A 19,213-nucleotide genomic window follows, 5' to 3' on the forward strand; every position below is an offset into this window, starting at 1 on the left:
TCTTGTTACTGGAACAGAGCAGGATCTCAGTGTTTGAGTTCCTATAAATACTGTTGAGGGGGTGTGGTGTATAGCCTCCAATGTTCTGGGCAGAGAGGAAGTTCCCAGGCTAGTGTGCCTTTTCTTCTTTTGTTCCTTAATTACTTGAGGGATATCTTGAGTGATTTCTTGAGTGATATCCTGAGTACCACTTAGGTGGGTCATTAGGTGTGGATTAGTTGCTAAAGTCTTTGTGTCTTGACCTCTTGAACTTTGTGAAGAGTTTTTCTGAGAAGATGGCTGTACTGCACTTAGTTGTGCTCTGGCTTGGCTTCGTGTATAGGGGCGAGCTGTGGTTTTGTGGCCTGTGTCAGCCAGATCTGTGTAGGGATTGCAGGGGGGTGCAGCATCCGGAGGTGCCACCATGGTTTGGCTACTGGATGGTGTCTGTAATTTATCTGTGGAGAGGGTCTGGGTTTGGGTCTGGTGTGGTTGATTGGTGATGGCGTTCTGTGTGCCTCTGGATCTGGTGTCAGTTTTTGTGGGGAGGGCTAATTTCCAGATGTCTGGCAAGCGGGATGTGTCGTCACGCTTGTTCATGTTGTGAGGGTGTTTCTCTATCTCGATGGCTTCCATGATTATTCTCTTGTGGTGATGTTCCATGTTAAAGAGCAATTTGGAATCTGCAAAATTAATTTCGTGTCCTGTTTCTTTCATGTGTTGGAAAAGAGAGGAAGTTTTTTCTTCTTTTTTGACGGCATTCTTGTGTTCTGCGATACGTGCATTTATTCGTCTGTTTGTTTGTCCAATGTACGTGGCTGGGCAGACTTTGCAGGGTATTTCATAGACCCCTTGGTTTTCCAACTGGATTTTATCCTTGGGGTTTCTGAGGATATTGGCTATTTTTTGGTTGGTGCAAAAGGCTGTTTTGATATTGTGTTTATGGAGGATTTTGCTAATTTTATCTGTAGTGCCCTTGATATAAGGAAGGAGGGCCATGCCATTGTTTTCTTCTGTGTCTTGGTTTTTGGGGGGTGTTTCTTTTTGGATTAGCTTCGTAACTCTGTTTTGCTGGTATCCATTGGCAATTAACACATTTGAGAGATTCTGTAACTCAGTTGTCAAGTGGTCTTTGTCAGCCAGGCGTTTGGTTCTGGAGATGAGAGTCTTGGCTACGGAGTTTATTTGTGCAGGGTGGTGGTGTGATTGTGCATGTAAGTAGCGGTTGGTGTGTGTTTTTTTTCCGGTAGATAGTGTGTCCTAGGGAGCCATCAGGTTTTTTGTAGATTAGGACGTCAAGGAAGGGAAGTTGGTTGTTGGCTTCTATTTCCATAGTGAATTGTATTTTGGGGTGTAGGCTGTTGAGATGTGTGAGGAAGCTATCCAGTTTTTCCTTCCCGTGTGGCCAAATTACAAAGGTGTCGTCAACATATCTGAGCCAAAGTTTGGGTTTGTGTTCTGACTTGTCTAAAGCATTGGTTTCAAAGTGTTCCATGTACAGGTTTGCGATGACCGGTGAGAGGGGTGATCCCATAGGTGCTCCTTCTATCTGTTTGTATCTTTGTCCATTGTGGATGAAGTACGTGTTGGTTAGGCAGTGGTTGGTCAGGTCCATCCAGTAGCCAAACCATGGTGGCACCTCCGGATGCTGCACCCCCCTGCAATCCCTACACAGATCTGGCTGACACAGGCCACAAAACCACAGCTCGCCCCTATACACGAAGCCAAGCCAGAGCACAACTAAGTGCAGTACAGCCATCTTCTCAGAAAAACTCTTCACAAAGTTCAAGAGGTCAAGACACAAAGACTTTAGCAACTAATCCACACCTAATGACCCACCTAAGTGGTACTCAGGATATCACTCAAGAAATCACTCAAGATATCCCTCAAGTAATTAAGGAACAAAAGAAGAAAAGGCACACTAGCCTGGGAACTTCCTCTCTGCCCAGAACATTGGAGGCTATACACCACACCCCCTCAACAGTATTTATAGGAACTCAAACACTGAGATCCTGCTCTGTTCCAGTAACAAGAAGCCGAAAGCACCAGCCTGAAGATGACGAGTGAGACCTCGTCGAAACGTCGCCTAGACACCCCAACTTTTACACGGGAAGACACCCGAGGACACCAAAACCTGCATTCCTGTACCCGTGAAAATCTACGAAAGCAAATATCTCACCTCTATGGGGAGGAAACCTTCCAGCTGACAAGAACCTACGAGAAACTAGAAGTCCGAAGAGCCACCATCTTATGTGATCTCTTGTTCCTACGCAACTGCCGAGACAACAACTTAATTCCCACATGCTTCCAACTTAAATTCCATTCTAAAACCCCAGCTACCGAAAGGATCCTGAAACGAACTGAACTATCCCTAATCAGAAACGAACTACACAAGAAAAGATACCTACTAAACCAAACCAACAAAGATCTGCTCACTCTTCACCTCAAACTCTGTAACAAAATCCACCCTGCACTCTGGGACAAATGCAAACAACTAGCCGTCTGGAGAGCTGAAACGGAGACCTCACATAAGACAGACACACACACCAACAAACTCCACAAACTAGAGAAACGCCAGAAGCCCAGCCACCCTCCACAACAACCCATGAAACAAACAGTACATAACATATCAGACAGGATCCTCACCACAACTGAAACCAAAGTACTCTCCAAAGGTTTCAACTTTGCAGTCGCCCCGAGACGCATCCCCACGGAAAACATCATATGCGGAGTCGAAGCTAGCCTAACCAAAATCAACCCAGATGAAGCCAATAAAATCAGACTTGAAGTCACCAACATCCTCTGCTCCAGCAAACCACCCAGAAGCAATTTACACAAAGAAGAACAGAAAGCACTCACCAACCTGAGGAAAGACAACAACATAATCATTCTCCCAGCAGACAAAGGTAATGCCACTGTTGTGATGAACACATCGGACTACCAAGCAAAACTATCAAATCTACTCCAAGATCCTACCTACCAACCTATAAAAACAGATCCCACCACCTATCTGGAAAAAACCACCAAATCCAAAATAAAAGCCTCTCCTATCAGTGAAGAAATCCAGCTAAGAATCATCCCCAGAGAAAAATCATCCAGATGCCCCAAACTCTACGGCCTCCCCAAGATACACAAAGAAGGAACACCACTCAGACCAATAGTCAGCTCCATAGGCTCACCTCTACAAAATCTCGCTAAATTTCTCGCCAAGCAACTTCAGCCCTATGCAGAATCCATCTCTTCACACGTTCCAAACTCCTTCCAGTTCATAGAAACAATAAAGAAGCAAAACCTACATCCTAATGACCTACTTGTGAGCTTCGATGTTGTATCTCTCTTCACACAAGTGCCCATTAATGAAGCCTTGACAGCCATTCAAAACAAATACAATCCCCCCGAATACATCTTGGACCTGACCAACCACTGCCTAACCAACACGTACTTCATCCACAATGGACAAAGATACAAACAGATAGAAGGAGCACCTATGGGATCACCCCTCTCACCGGTCATCGCAAACCTGTACATGGAACACTTTGAAACCAATGCTTTAGACAAGTCAGAACACAAACCCAAACTTTGGCTCAGATATGTTGACGACACCTTTGTAATTTGGCCACACGGGAAGGAAAAACTGGATAGCTTCCTCACACATCTCAACAGCCTACACCCCAAAATACAATTCACTATGGAAATAGAAGCCAACAACCAACTTCCCTTCCTTGACGTCCTAATCTACAAAAAACCTGATGGCTCCCTAGGACACACTATCTACCGGAAAAAAACACACACCAACCGCTACTTACATGCACAATCACACCACCACCCTGCACAAATAAACTCCGTAGCCAAGACTCTCATCTCCAGAACCAAACGCCTGGCTGACAAAGACCACTTGACAACTGAGTTGCAGAATCTCTCAAATGTGTTAATTGCCAATGGATACCAGCAAAACAGAGTTACGAAGCTAATCCAAAAAGAAACACCCCCCAAAAACCAAGACACAGAAGAAAACAATGGCATGGCCCTCCTTCCTTATATCAAGGGCACTACAGATAAAATTAGCAAAATCCTCCATAAACACAATATCAAAACAGCCTTTTGCACCAACCAAAAAATAGCCAATATCCTCAGAAACCCCAAGGATAAAATCCAGTTGGAAAACCAAGGGGTCTATGAAATACCCTGCAAAGTCTGCCCAGCCACGTACATTGGACAAACAAACAGACGAATAAATGCACGTATCGCAGAACACAAGAATGCCGTCAAAAAAGAAGAAAAAACTTCCTCTCTTTTCCAACACATGAAAGAAACAGGACACGAAATTAACTTTGCAGATTCCAAATTGCTCTTTAACATGGAACATCACCACAAGAGAATAATCATGGAAGCCATCGAGATAGAGAAACACCCTCACAACATGAACAAGCGTGACGACACATCCCGCTTGCCAGACATCTGGAAATTAGCCCTCCCCACAAAAACTGACACCAGATCCAGAGGCACACAGAACGCCATCACCAATCAACCACACCAGACCCAAACCCAGACCCTCTCCACAGATAAATTACAGACACCATCCAGTAGCCAAACCATGGTGGCACCTCCGGATGCTGCACCCCCCTGCAATCCCTACACAGATCTGGCTGACACAGGCCACAAAACCACAGCTCGCCCCTATACACGAAGCCAAGCCAGAGCACAACTAAGTGCAGTACAGCCATCTTCTCAGAAAAACTCTTCACAAAGTTCAAGAGGTCAAGACACAAAGACTTTAGCAACTAATCCACACCTAATGACCCACCTAAGTGGTACTCAGGATATCACTCAAGAAATCACTCAAGATATCCCTCAAGTAATTAAGGAACAAAAGAAGAAAAGGCACACTAGCCTGGGAACTTCCTCTCTGCCCAGAACATTGGAGGCTATACACCACACCCCCTCAACAGTATTTATAGGAACTCAAACACTGAGATCCTGCTCTGTTCCAGTAACAAGAAGCCGAAAGCACCAGCCTGAAGATGACGAGTGAGACCTCGTCGAAACGTCGCCTAGACACCCCAACTTTTACACGGGAAGACACCCGAGGACACCAAAACCTGCATTCCTGTACCCGTGAAAATCTACGAAAGCAATATATATATATATATATATATATATATATATATATATATATGGATATGGTTTTGGTGTCCTCGGGTGTCTTCCCGTGTAAAAGTTGGGGTGTCTAGGCGACGTTTCGACGAGGTCTCACTCGTCATCTTCAGGCTGGTGCTTTCGGCTTCTTGTTACTGGAACAGAGCAGGATCTCAGTGTTTGAGTTCCTATAAATACTGTTGAGGGGGTGTGGTGTATAGCCTCCAATGTTCTGGGCAGAGAGGAAGTTCCCAGGCTAGTGTGCCTTTTCTTCTTTTGTTCCTTAATTACTTGAGGGATATCTTGAGTGATTTCTTGAGTGATATCCTGAGTACCAACACGTACTTCATCCACAATGGACAAAGATACAAACAGATAGAAGGAGCACCTATGGGATCACCCCTCTCACCGGTCATCGCAAACCTGTACATGGAACACTTTGAAACCAATGCTTTAGACAAGTCAGAACACAAACCCAAACTTTGGCTCAGATATGTTGACGACACCTTTGTAATTTGGCCACACGGGAAGGAAAAACTGGATAGCTTCCTCACACATCTCAACAGCCTACACCCCAAAATACAATTCACTATGGAAATAGAAGCCAACAACCAACTTCCCTTCCTTGACGTCCTAATCTACAAAAAACCTGATGGCTCCCTAGGACACACTATCTACCGGAAAAAAACACACACCAACCGCTACTTACATGCACAATCACACCACCACCCTGCACAAATAAACTCCGTAGCCAAGACTCTCATCTCCAGAACCAAACGCCTGGCTGACAAAGACCACTTGACAACTGAGTTACAGAATCTCTCAAATGTGTTAATTGCCAATGGATACCAGCAAAACAGGGTTACGAAGCTAATCCAAAAAGAAACACCCCCCAAAAACCAAGACACAGAAGAAAACAATGGCATGGCCCTCCTTCCTTATATCAAGGGCACTACAGATAAAATTAGCAAAATCCTCCATAAACACAATATCAAAACAGCCTTTTGCACCAACCAAAAAATAGCCAATATCCTCAGAAACCCCAAGGATAAAATCCAGTTGGAAAACCAAGGGGTCTATGAAATACCCTGCAAAGTCTGCCCAGCCACGTACATTGGACAAACAAACAGACGAATAAATGCACGTATCGCAGAACACAAGAATGCCGTCAAAAAAGAAGAAAAAACTTCCTCTCTTTTCCAACACATGAAAGAAACAGGACACGAAATTAACTTTGCAGATTCCAAATTGCTCTTTAACATGGAACATCACCACAAGAGAATAATCATGGAAGCCATCGAGATAGAGAAACACCCTCACAACATGAACAAGCGTGACGACACATCCCGCTTGCCAGACATCTGGAAATTAGCCCTCCCCACAAAAACTGACACCAGATCCAGAGGCACACAGAACGCCATCACCAATCAACCACACCAGACCCAAACCCAGACCCTCTCCACAGATAAATTACAGACACCATCCAGTAGCCAAACCATGGTGGCACCTCCGGATGCTGCACCCCCCTGCAATCCCTACACAGATCTGGCTGACACAGGCCACAAAACCACAGCTCGCCCCTATACACGAAGCCAAGCCAGAGCACAACTAAGTGCAGTACAGCCATCTTCTCAGAAAAACTCTTCACAAAGTTCAAGAGGTCAAGACACAAAGACTTTAGCAACTAATCCACACCTAATGACCCACCTAAGTGGTACTCAGGATATCACTCAAGAAATCACTCAAGATATCCCTCAAGTAATTAAGGAACAAAAGAAGAAAAGGCACACTAGCCTGGGAACTTCCTCTCTGCCCAGAACATTGGAGGCTATACACCACACCCCCTCAACAGTATTTATAGGAACTCAAACACTGAGATCCTGCTCTGTTCCAGTAACAAGAAGCCGAAAGCACCAGCCTGAAGATGACGAGTGAGACCTCGTCGAAACGTCGCCTAGACACCCCAACTTTTACACGGGAAGACACCCGAGGACACCAAAACCTGCATTCCTGTACCCGTGAAAATCTACGAAAGCAAATATATATATATATATATATATATATATGAGAGAATGGGAAACCCATTTGGCTAACTGACACCCACCTGTCATCGTATATGATGTCACATGTGGGGCAAGTGAAGAGATCTGACATATCCAAAAGGGGGTTTACAGACACAGCCAGTCAGCTGATCGGCAGCACCAGTAAAGCCTTTGCAAGCCCCAACAGTCAGCTGAGTGCCAAGTCTTGTGAAGCCCCTTGCAAAGTGCTATGTGATATGGTGCTTTGCAAAACCCAACAGTCAACTGATTTTCAGAGCTCAGGAAGCCCTTGGCAAAAGCACTCTGAAAGAGAGGCCCTGTGAAGCCCCTTGCATAGCACTATCAAGTCAATGTTGTTCCAAATCCTTATTGCAAGAAATTAAAATGTCTGGATGAATAAATTTGTCTGAATTGCAGTGTAGTCACCAGGTGAACCTCTTTAAAGAAGAACCACTGCTACGAAAGCTCCTTTTTGTTGTTGTTAAATGTACCTCTGTTAATGAAAGCACTGGATAAGGCCCTAGGCTTTTAAAAAGTAAATTGCAAATATTGGAAGCTATTTGCATTGGGAAGTAGTGTGTATGTGTGTGTGTGTGTGGTGATCCTGATGAGGGCTGGATCTAGACGCATCAAAAAATTGATTCAGTTAAATGCGTTGTAAACTTCATACAGGGAAATCCCATTGGTAAAAAACGGGACTCCACAGCGCCATCTGGTGTCGCAGTATTATAACGCATATAAAGCGCTTTAGCTTTACGAATGTAGGTGAGTCCAAGGACTGCAGTGGGATGCAGATGACAAATGATTAAAGTCCCCTCCCCACATTCCAGGTTCCTGATGCAGATCAGAATGCCCATACCTTCAGTTTACTTAAAACTTGCCCACCATTTGTGTAGTATTGATTGTGTAAATCGCATCACATCTTCCTTGGCCTTCGTTGTAAACAAGAGCCTGGAAATTAAATACACCCTTGTGCAAATTAATGGAAACAAAGCATGTTTTGTGTATTATTCATAATCCTGTACTCAAAACAAACATGAAAAGTCAGTTGATCATTATGGTGTCAGAAGCCTGCAGCCAATAGAAGGAATGATGCGCCTGCCACAATATATTGAAGTTCTACGAAAGAGAGTTATTCCAGAGCTGGAAAAGAGGTATCCTGACAGTACTGGGATATTGCAGCAGGACCTAGCCCTCAGTCACACATCAAAAGTGTTGAAGAAATTCATGACAGAGCAGCAAATACAGTCACTTGATTGGCCAGGGAATTCCCCAGACATAAATCACATTGAGAATTTGTGGGCTGCACGCAAAAGTTGCCTCCGTGCTGTAGACTGAACGACTATGGAGAAGCTCATTCAGCCACTGATTCAAGTGTGGTCCAGGGATCCGAAAAACAACAGTGACTGTTCGAAACTAGTAGACTCCATGCCAAACCGTGTTCAAATGCTGCTTAAAGATAGCGGAGGACATATCCGTTACTAATGTACATATATGTGACTTTTGTACATGTATATGTGAGTTTTGTACTACTAAATTCATTGTTTCAATTACTTTGCACAAGGGTGTACTTAATCCAAGAAAAAACTCCACGAGTTATCTGTGAGTCAATCGGCAAGTTTAAAACCTGCAGTTGTTTCTATCATGGCAGGACTGATGTTGCTTTAATCTAAAAGTTAGGGGACATATCTTGAAAGTCAAAGTCCTTGGAGAATGCATGAAAATAAGTGCTTTAAAAAGGGTGCGTGTGTGTGTAAGAATGTCAGATAATCTCTTGAAGATTCATATAAACTGGGAAATGTGGGGAGGGTGTGTGTGTAAGAACTGGACATTTCACTAGGTATAATATGAGATAAAGACCAGACGTAATTCAGAACTCCAGCCTGAAAATGTGATTATCCTTTTGAGTCACACTCCCATCAGGAGTCAATTTGCAAAGGCTGCATGCAGTAGCATGACAAAGCATGGCTTTCCTTTGGCTTTCCTTTAGCAAAAGTCTTGTATCCTGCCGTGCTGACAAAAACACGTTTCAGATTAATCAAATGATAGGTTTCATTAGGAACTCAGTTCCATGAAGAAATGGTGGAAATGGCGGGTTCTGCAGGTTTTCGGGGCAATTAACTCCCGAGCTGCTGTGAATCTCATTTAAATGGAGGACCAGGCAGTGGCCTGCTATCCCAAAGTACGTCTTATAGAGATGAGCACAATGTATAGATGGGTTCACACAATCTCGCTCCTGTGGCTAAATCCTGGCAATAGCTCCCTCTGATTGCACCAGTTCCTCGTGGGCATTATCAATCAGAACTGTATTTTGGCTTGGTTGAGGAAATGTTTGTCCTGTGTGTTTTGTGTGATGTCTGAATAGACATTGTAGTTCACATCTCAGATTAGATCTGCTGGCTGGGAGGGCTCCAGGCTCTTGCCTGAAATGGATCCCCCATTCATTGGCACATAGATGCTATCCTTACATGTTTCCTCAGTCGGGGTAGCTGTGCTTGAACCAGCAGAAAGGGACGTTGTCTCTTAGAAATGAGCTCCCCCACTCACCCTAATCAGGCAGATTTCCAAGTACCCCAGTGAATCCGCCAGTGCCAGTGAATGAGGACTGTGATTCAATTGAGAGGCTGGAGTCATTTCAGCCAGCAATTGGGGAAGGACCACAGTTGAGTGGTAGAGCATGCAGTAAATCCCATGTTCAGTCCCTGGCATCTTTACATAGGGCTGAGAAAGGAAGTGGCTTGATGGTAGGAAGGAACTGCTGTGCTGGTTTCCTGGCACAGGTAGCTGTTGCTTACAGGAAGGGAGAGGGTAGGGAAGTCAGGAGGTTGGCATGGTGCATCTACATCTGCAGGAATGCTGGATTGCACTTTGCTGGATTGCACCCCACTGGTGCATTTGTGCTACCTACCAGGAAGCTACCACATTGGCTCAGCTCCAGCTGGAAGCTGCTTCTAGCTGGGGTTGTATCCTCTATGAAGCCCAAGAGAGCCATTGCCAGTCAGTGTAGCTGGCACTGAGCTAGGTGGACCAGTGCTCTAACTCAATATGTAAAGGTAATAGGGACGTGGGTGGTGCTGTGGTCTAAACCACTGAGCCTCTTGGGCTTGCTGATCAGAAGGTCAGCGGTTTGAATCCAAACGATGGGGTGAGCTCCTGGTGTTCTTTCCCAACTCCTGCCAACCTAGCAGTCAGAAAGCACACCAGTTCAATAAATAGGTACCGCTGCTGCGGGAAGGTAAACAGCATTTCCATCTGCTCTGGCTTCTGTCATGGTGTCCTGTTGCAGCAAAAGTGGCTTAGTCATGCTGGCCACATGACCTGGAAAAATGTCTGTGGACAAACACCGGCTCCCTTGGCCTGAAAGCGAGATGAACGCCGCAACCCCATAGTCACCTTTGACTGGACTTAACCGTCCAGGGTTCCTTTACCTTCTTTTACCTTCTAACTCAATAGAAGGTAGATTCCTCTGTTCCTAATTCCTGGCCTCCTCGATTTCCCCCCTCTGTGAATATATTTAATTGCTTTAAAAAATCTTCATCTTTTGTTGTTTGCTTTCCTGGTTGCCTTTGGGGAAAAGGGCTGGATTAAATCTAGTAAATAAATACCTGTGAATAAGCACCTCATGTTTGGAACAGGGCTCTTGCTTTTGGGTATTGTGCAGCTCCTATTGGTGGGCACAAACCCAATGTAACCTCAGATGAGATCAGAGAGGTTTGCAAGTCAACATACCCAATACCTGCAGTATGTCCAAGGCCTGTGAGTGAACCATGCTGCTTCTCCCATTCATTTAACCAGAGATTTCTTTACATGTGGGTTAAGTAAAGGGATGTTTCAGCATGTTGACAGTTCAAACAATCACAAAATGCTGCACTACCACACACTTCAGTGTCATTCAGGTGAAGATAATGCACTCTGAGCAAAGTGCTAATAGCTGCTAAAAGGCCTTCAACGGATGTGCAGTTCAGTGAGGAAGAGAAAGGAACAACGGTAAGGTTCCTTTTATTTGCGTCAACGGTCCGCTTCTATCTCTGTGCAGAAATCAGTTGGGAGCCCTTCGTATTCATTTCCATTACCCTTATTTAAAAAGAATTTGCTACAATTTCTTCTTACCCAGGGAATGGTTAAAGGTTCAGTTGGTAATGGCTGCAAAATTATTTCTGGGTTGGTTTTACTATATTATTATTATTAAAAAGAGTACAACTAAAAATGGGAAGTTTGAACCTGACAAACTTGTGTTTGAAAATGTGTATTGTAGAAAGGAAATAAGAGAATTGGGACTAGCTGCGGCTCCCTGCTGAATACACTTGGTGACTAGTGGGGTTTTTGTGTGCAGTGTGTGAAAAGGCAGTCAGATTATCAGTAATCAGGTATCACTTCACTTTTATTTTATGGCAAGACAGCACTGTGTCATCCTGCTTCTTAGCATGATGGCTACGTCCTGACTCCATAGTTGGAGGCACTAATACTTCTGAATTCCAGTTGCTGGAAACCACACAAGGGGAGAGTGCTCTTTTGCTCGAATCCTGCTTGTGGGTCTTCCACAAGCACCTGGGGGGAATCTACACACATATAAAAACCGTTCTGAAAAGCATTTTTTAAAATACATCGAATTTTCCATAAGGCTCACCATTGCCATCTAGTGTCACATTGTATATTGCACTTAAGACACACCTAAAACCAGGCATAGGCAAACTCGCCCCCCACGGATGTTTTGGGACTACAGCTCCCATCTTCCCTAGCTAACAGGACTAGTGGTCTGGGATGATGGGAATTGTAGTCTCAAAACATCTGGAGGGCTGACTATGCCTATGCCTGTCTAAAATGTTTCATTTGCAGCTGTATAACTGAGTCCCTGGTTAGCCACTGTCAGAACAGGATGCTGGATTTGATGGGCCATTGACATGATCCATCAGGCTCTTCTTGTGATGTTCCAGTGGCATTATTCCTTTTGAGGAGTTACTAACATAAGCTGGCATTTATTGAAGTAGAATCCATTGTAATTAATTAACATGACTAAGCTAGATCCAATAATTTCAATTTCTGCTGCGAGTAAAACTTTGTTGAATACCACCCAGACATCTTTAAAATACCCTGGAACAATCTCCACATGATCATCAACATCAGATGCCAGTATCTGACTGCCAAGAACTCTTATCCGTATCTCAGTTTTACTTTGTCAGTGAGGACTCAACCACTCCTTTTGTTTTGGTTCAGTATTTTGATATGTGGTACACATTGAATAGGTTAGAAAAATAAAGTTAACAATGGAAACAAAAGAAATAGAGTGCTAACAAGTTTGTTTTGTTTATGGGATTCACATCAAGTTGAACACTTGTGCAGATGTACATAATGCTGGAAGTTCAGCCCCACAGGGTGTATAAATTAAGGCAAGGTGTATGCAATGCTCTCCACACCCCATTTTTATTCTCTTTCTGACAACACAAAGCAAGTGAGATACTAAAAACTCCAAGTAAATCATTGCATGTGCAGAATAATTTTTGTGAATACAAGAGAGGTTCTTCCGCCTTTGCAGCTCTTGTGCCACCCACAAATGTGTTCCAGAGGCTTGGAGGAATTCCTAGAGCAGATTTGGCGGTGCATGGTTCGAAGAGAGGGAGGGGAGGTTCTGTTGCATTTGAGGAACTCGTTCCACATGTGCAATGTAACTGGTTATAACCTCATGAGGAAATGTGGGGCAATGGAAATGGGAAAGTCCTCTTTCTTTGTATACCTTCATTGTTATGTAGCATCTCTCCCTTTTTCATTTCCTCAATGACTCTTCAGATACTGATCTGAGAGATGATGGTGATTCTCTCTCTCTCTCTCTCTCTCTCTCTCTCTCTCTCTCTCTCTCTCTCTCTCTCTCTCTCTCTCTCAACAGGGTATGGAAACATTGCCCCAAGCACAGAAGGTGGAAAAATTTTCTGTATTTTGTATGCCATCTTTGGGATTCCACTCTTTGGCTTTCTGCTAGCCGGCATTGGTGACCAGCTTGGGACCATCTTTGGAAAGAGCATCGCACGAGTGGAGAAGGTTTTTCGAGTAAGATTGAAATGGTTTTGTCTCTTTTTAGTCTTGAACCCTAATGACAGGTCATACATATGGCTAGAAGATTTTGGGTGGTATGACACAGTGAGAATTAGGTATTAAAAACACTTCTTGCGTTATAAATATGCCTTGAAATTTTGGGGAAATGGGTTTTTTATACCTCTCCAAATTCAGTCATCTTCATAATTGCTGATATATATATATATATATATATATATATATCAGGAGATGAATGAATTTGGAGTGCTTGTAGACTAGAAGAGAAAATAGATACAGTGGTCATATCAGAACTGGTGGCCCTGTGAAAATATCTGGCTAGAAAACCTATATTGAAAAATCCCTGGATATAAAACTTGTAAGAAATAGATCCCTGGGTATAAAACGTGTAGAAAGATCCAATACTGGTGTTATATTAATTTTATTTTATTTATTTAACAAATGTGATATACTGCTTGGTTGTTAAAAAAAGAAGCCCAACTTACACGTAAAAACACCTAATGAAAGCAAACAAGTACATGCTTTAAAGAGTGACTTACATAACATACATAAAGAGCTACCCTTGCATTGACCTGGTTTGCACGTAATGCTAAGCCATGGTTTATTCAAATACAGTGTATTGAACTATGGCTTGTTTGGTACTTCAGACCCTGTCCAGTGACTTGTATGCTACCAAGAAACCAAGCTCTGAAGACATGGTTTGTTTTTGGCTTATAAGCCTTGGTTTGTTTTAACTATGGCTTGGTGTGTACGTGCAAACTTGCACTCTTCTTTAATCATGGGTTGTGTGACTGTCCCACCCCAGATGCTCACCAAGCTACAAAGGCATGAGGCAAGAACAATTGGAAAAGAAACAAAACTTTGGAGAAACAAGCCATGATGTGGTTGCCTGTAGAAAAATGCATGGTTCAGTTCTCATTAACTTGTGGTTTGTTAAACAAACCATAGCTTTGCATCACATGCAAACCAGGCCATTGACTGTTAAAAATAACCATACAGACAACAAAATGTGACTTCTAACAGCTCATCCCCATAATGTCAACTTGGAAATAAACTCCAATGAGTTCAGTGGGACTTACTCCCAGTTAGGCATGTATAGGATTGTGGCCTCAAAATATACAAAACAACATATGACAAAATGTCTGGATGCAGCAAATGATTGTTTCTTAATAGTCACGTGAACAAAAAATAGAGAGACAACGCTTGCTTTAATCCTGAGTGGCACCTGGGATCTGGTGCCAGATTATTGCTATGCAGCACATGAGTCTCCGAGTAGTGAGAGACTCCAGGGTTCCTGTACTTACCCAATTTTGGTTTCCTTGGAATGAAGGTCATTGGTGACTGTGGTGTCTTTAAGATACAGTTGTACCTTGGAAATCAAACGGAATCTGTTCCGGAAGTCTGTTTGGCTTCCAACATGTTTGGAAACCAAAGCATGGCTTCTGATTGGTTGCAGGAAGCCCCGTAAACCCCGTTGGACGTTCAGCTTCCAAAGAATGTTCACAAACTGGAACACTCACTTCTGGGTTTGCGGTGTTCGGGAGCAAAAATGTCTGAGTACCAAGGCGTTCGGGATTCAAGGTACGACTGTATATGGTTTTATTGACACACATATACAATCTCAGCATTAAATGGAGGGACTTGTAGCATCAACAACCCAATGGATTTTGCTTCCCCATTTGGTTTCCAGGGAAGCCCTGAAATCCAGCAGAGAGCAAGACATATATCTGCACACACACACACCAAAAACAAAACAACAAAAAACACTCTTGTTCTGTGTAGAAGCTAAGTGAGGGAAGGCCCACCCATTTGTTTCTATAGCACAGGGCAGCTTCTTCGGATAGGCTAAATCAAGGCACTTAACTGTAAGTAGCCAGCCAAAGCCATTGCCTTGACAAAGGAACTGGTTGTGTGAGCTTCCCCTTTTACATTCTATCCTCAGAGATACAGGATTGTGGGTTTGGAAGGGGACTCATGGTGGAGGGCATCCAAACTATGTTCCCCCATGCTCATCTCATTATAAAGGATGTTGAACCACTAAGAAACATGGTCTCTCAAGGCTCTTTTCTTCTTAGGAGTGAGGAGTTAAAACTGCTTTTCTTTGAGTGATTTTTCTTATGCAACCCAAGTTGGACTTTTCGGATTGAAAGGGTATCTGTGACAACAGGGTATCAGTGCCATGTTTTGCCAGGATCTACCCCTTCCACTTATCTCTGCTGGACTCCAAGGCAGTCCGCTTTTCAGTCTGCCAGGCTATCACTATAGATAATTTATAAATGCTTTTAAAACCTACAATACTTTGAGCTCTGCGGATGAATACACTTCCTCTTTCCTCCTTTTGGCACAGCTCTCAGATCCCATGGGACTGTCTCCAGAACCATATGCAAATTAATATTAATCATATCCTCTATTAGGATATTTTTCTAAGTCTGCAGAAGGAATTTGCCTGCAGGTTGGGGTGGTTGGGAGGAAGTGACTCTCCAGATCAGGTACTGGGATGAACTGCAGCATCCCCTGACTTAAGCTAGAGGACCCATGAAAAGAGCAAAACTCTAGTTTCTGTGAAGTTAATCTTGACTGGGACTTGAAGAATCTCCCCTACTGAGCTCCAACTAAATCAACCGTGTTTCTGTAAAGCTCTAAGTATGTAGAAATTGCTTTTGTGCTAGCTGTAGCTTATAGTCTTCTCCTTTTGATGTTTCCTGTTTGACCCTAAGGGAAATCAGTGTACTAAAGGATTTTTTCTTCCTTTCTTCCTTTCTATTTTTTTTAAATAAAAAAATATTTAGTTTTTCAGTTTAAAATTTTACAATCAATTATCCAACAACCAACATAAAAACAAGATTCCAAAGAATCTCCTGAACTTCCCTCCTCCCCTCTGTGCTACCTTTTGTTAACAATTTCCTCCCACACCTTTTATAATAATCCAAATCTTTTTCATCTCGATTATATCCAAAATTCAACATGAAACTACAAGTGTTATTCCAATCCTACTAATGATTTTACAATGGTTTTTAAAGATAATTTACCGGTATGCATTTTCCCCATTCCTTATTAAAATTTTGGTCTTCCTGATTTCTGATTCTTCCGGCCATTTTTGCCATTTCGGCATAGTACATCAACTTAATCTGCCATTCTTCTCTGGTAAGGACTTTGTCCTCTTTCAATCTCTGGGCCATTAACATTCAGGCAACCTTCCACTCATTCTAGTGGCCTGCACAAAGTCTCTCTCTCACACTCAAACAACATAAAACTGCATTCCTGCTTGCGTGTCCTCTAACTTGTTCCACCGCTATGCAGTGGAACTGACTTGGACACAAACCTTGCTCTAACTCTGCTGGCTGATGATGTGTGCGTGTGAGAAGGCTTGTTCTTTCTGTGCCGATGGGATATGCTCCACAACTTGGAACTCTTCCCAACCAATTTCTTCTGTGAGCAATTTGGTTGCTTGCTGCAGCAACAGTACTTTTAGCAGTTCTCCTGGAGCATAACTGGGAAAAGGAGAAGGGTAATTTCTCCCACAGGAATAAAACTATAGTTCAGCTTTAGCTGAACTGAATTTGAAAGGACTAAATTTGGTAACACCACATTTTGCAAACACCTTGGATGTTCTAATTGCACACAGGCTTCAGAACTGCTGAGATAATAATTTAACCTCTTCAAGGTGATGTCCAGAGGTATTCTGCTCTTGTTCTGCGAACATTTTGATATATGAAGTTTAAATTATGTTTGAGTCCCTCTCGTACCATTTATGACAGGCATGGCCAAACTTGGCCCTCCAGCTGTTTTGGGACTACAACTCCCATCATCCCTAGCTAACAGGACCAGTGATCAGGGATGATGCGAACTGTAGTCCCAAAACAGCTGGAGGGCCAAGTCTGGCCATGCCTGATTTATGGGAATGTTAAAATGGAATGGAAAATCAAAGGGAGGTGTTTGTCTTCAGATGAGAATTCTGACCAACCTGGGCTTTACATTCTTATTAGAAACTCAACTGAATCAAAAACAGCTTTAAGCCTCAGGGCCTTTGTGGGGGAGGGGGGGATATAAACCGTGGCTGCAGGTTAAAATCAAACTGAATCCAATTTCAACAGTATTATGCTGTGTGTATAAATAGCCCTCAAAGCAGTGCTTTAATTGACTGCCTTGTATGAATGTGTTAATTCCCCTCTTAACTTCCTTAGTTTACCAAAATGATCAGTTCAGGTTTCAAAGGATGGGAACAAGTTGGAGGCAGAGGGGTAGTTCTGGTTATCATATTTCAGTTTAATCTGATATTATTATTATTATTATTATTATTATTATTATTATTATTATTATTCTGTTTACCCTAAGTTCCCAGAGCAGGTTGCAATAATAAAAAATAAAACATTAAAATAATTTAGAAAACTTACAGTTACAAAAAATGTGCACAAACCTTTTGTACAAACAAACATGGACACCCTTCATTCCTTTCCTGTGAGCTACCTACTTAACCATGGTTTCCCGTTTCATCAAAACAGGAATGAATTGCGCTTCTTAAGCTGTGATATCCATGAACTGTTTGCCCGTACACAGAACCCCTTTGTTTGAACTACAGTGAAACTATATAATTAACCATGGTTTCCTCTTTCGTTAAAACCAGGAAAACTATGGTTGCCAGCTTCAGAACAAAACAGATCACTGAACCAATTTCAAACTGTGGATTACTGTCCTGGCTTTTTCCATGGCTGGTGACCATAGCTCTGAGGGCCTTCTGGCGGTTCCCTCCCTGCGAGAAGTGAGGTTACAGGGAACCAAGCAGAGGGCCTTCTCGGTAGTGGCGCCCATCCTATGGAGCGCCCTCCCAGCAGATGTCAAGGAAATAATGAACTATCTGACTTTTAGAAGATATCTGAAGGCAGCCCTGTTTAGGGAAGTTTTTAATGTTTGATCTTATATTGTGCTTTTAATATTCTGTTGGGAGCAGCCCAGTGTGGCTGGGGAAACCCAGCCAGATTGGTGGGGTATAAATGAATTACTACTACTACTACTACTACTACTACTACAGCTTCGTGTTTTTGATGAAAGAGGAAACTATGGTTAATGAGCTGCTTCATGGCTGAAGTGTAAAAGGGCTCCATGCCTGGGCAAAAGGCTCAGGCATATGACAGTGTAAGAAGCTGAATGTTATGTACTGAGGTTCTCACCCTGGGCCAGCAGGGGGATACTGTAGATAGTTCAGGTCCACATATGCAAATAAGGGATAGAAAGTGACGTTCAGTGATTGGATAGTTATAGAAAATGGTTACTGTTGCTTTATAGTGGAGCTCTATATAAGCAGGCTGGCTGAACCCTTCAGTTCAGTTCTGTTCTGGCCTATGAATAAACAAGAGCTGTTTGAAGAATCACTGTGTCGTCTGATATGTTCACCCACAACTTAACACCGAACACTGTATGTTGATAGAGTTCTTATTTATTTTAGTCATTAGATTGCACTGGGTGGAGTCAGGAATTCCGGTGTCTTGTTCTGTTCCTGTGGGGAGCTGACGATTGAATATGTAAGCTTCAGAAGATGCTCCAAAAGTGCAGCTCCCTAGACACAATTACTAGTAAAATACAACTTCATATACTATCATGATTAGTACCACTTGTGCATAGCAATTTCATGCTTATATGAGTGGTGAGACCCCCACATCATTTTGGCTGCATTCAGATAACATTCCATTCTGCATTCCTGGTGATTTCCTTACCTGATATTTTTTAGCAGTGTGAACTGCATTATACTGTGCAGGCTCCTCTAGACTATTAGCTATGGAGATGTTGCAAACTGTTGTGACTTCAACTCTTAAGCATCTGCTGTCGTTGCTTTAGAAAGGTAGGGTGCTGCTGTTTCCAAGACACGTGGGTTTTGTTTTGTTTTTAAAGTCAGTGTAATATGGGGATTTAGCTGCATGTGGTGTTTAAACACTCCACTTTAAATCTCACTGCAATGGTTTTATGAGTCCAAACCAATTATTCCCATCACATGGAGCTGGGAAACAAGCAAGTAT

At 42.9% G+C, this 19,213-nt stretch overlaps 2 protein-coding genes across 3 annotated transcripts in view; both read left to right on the top strand.

Moving 5' to 3' along the window:
* Positions 1 to 8,053, top strand: part of LOC309377321 (uncharacterized protein) — a gene marked incomplete at its 3' end in the record, with an annotated part of 34,271 nt that extends 26,218 nt beyond the window's left edge. Inside the window, exons 2-3 of the mRNA XM_081924397.1 lie at positions 1,989 to 4,693; positions 7,988 to 8,053. Coding sequence (XP_081780523.1) covers positions 2,036 to 4,693; positions 7,988 to 8,053 — 2,724 coding nt within the window. The 5' untranslated portion in view covers positions 1,989 to 2,035. The remainder of the gene's footprint in view (positions 1 to 1,988; positions 4,694 to 7,987) is intronic.
* The window catches only part of KCNK10 (potassium two pore domain channel subfamily K member 10), an 89,498-nt gene that overhangs the window by 55,113 nt on the left and 15,172 nt on the right, over positions 1 to 19,213 (top strand). For both annotated transcript variants that reach the window (XM_081912306.1, XM_081912305.1), the window contains one exon: positions 13,039 to 13,199. In XM_081912306.1, coding sequence (XP_081768432.1) covers positions 13,039 to 13,199 — 161 coding nt within the window. The remainder of the gene's footprint in view (positions 1 to 13,038; positions 13,200 to 19,213) is intronic.

The sequence above is a fragment of the Podarcis melisellensis genome (assembly GCF_964234715.1).
Source record: "Podarcis melisellensis genome assembly, chromosome: 1".
NCBI lineage: Eukaryota > Metazoa > Chordata > Lepidosauria > Squamata > Lacertidae > Podarcis > Podarcis melisellensis.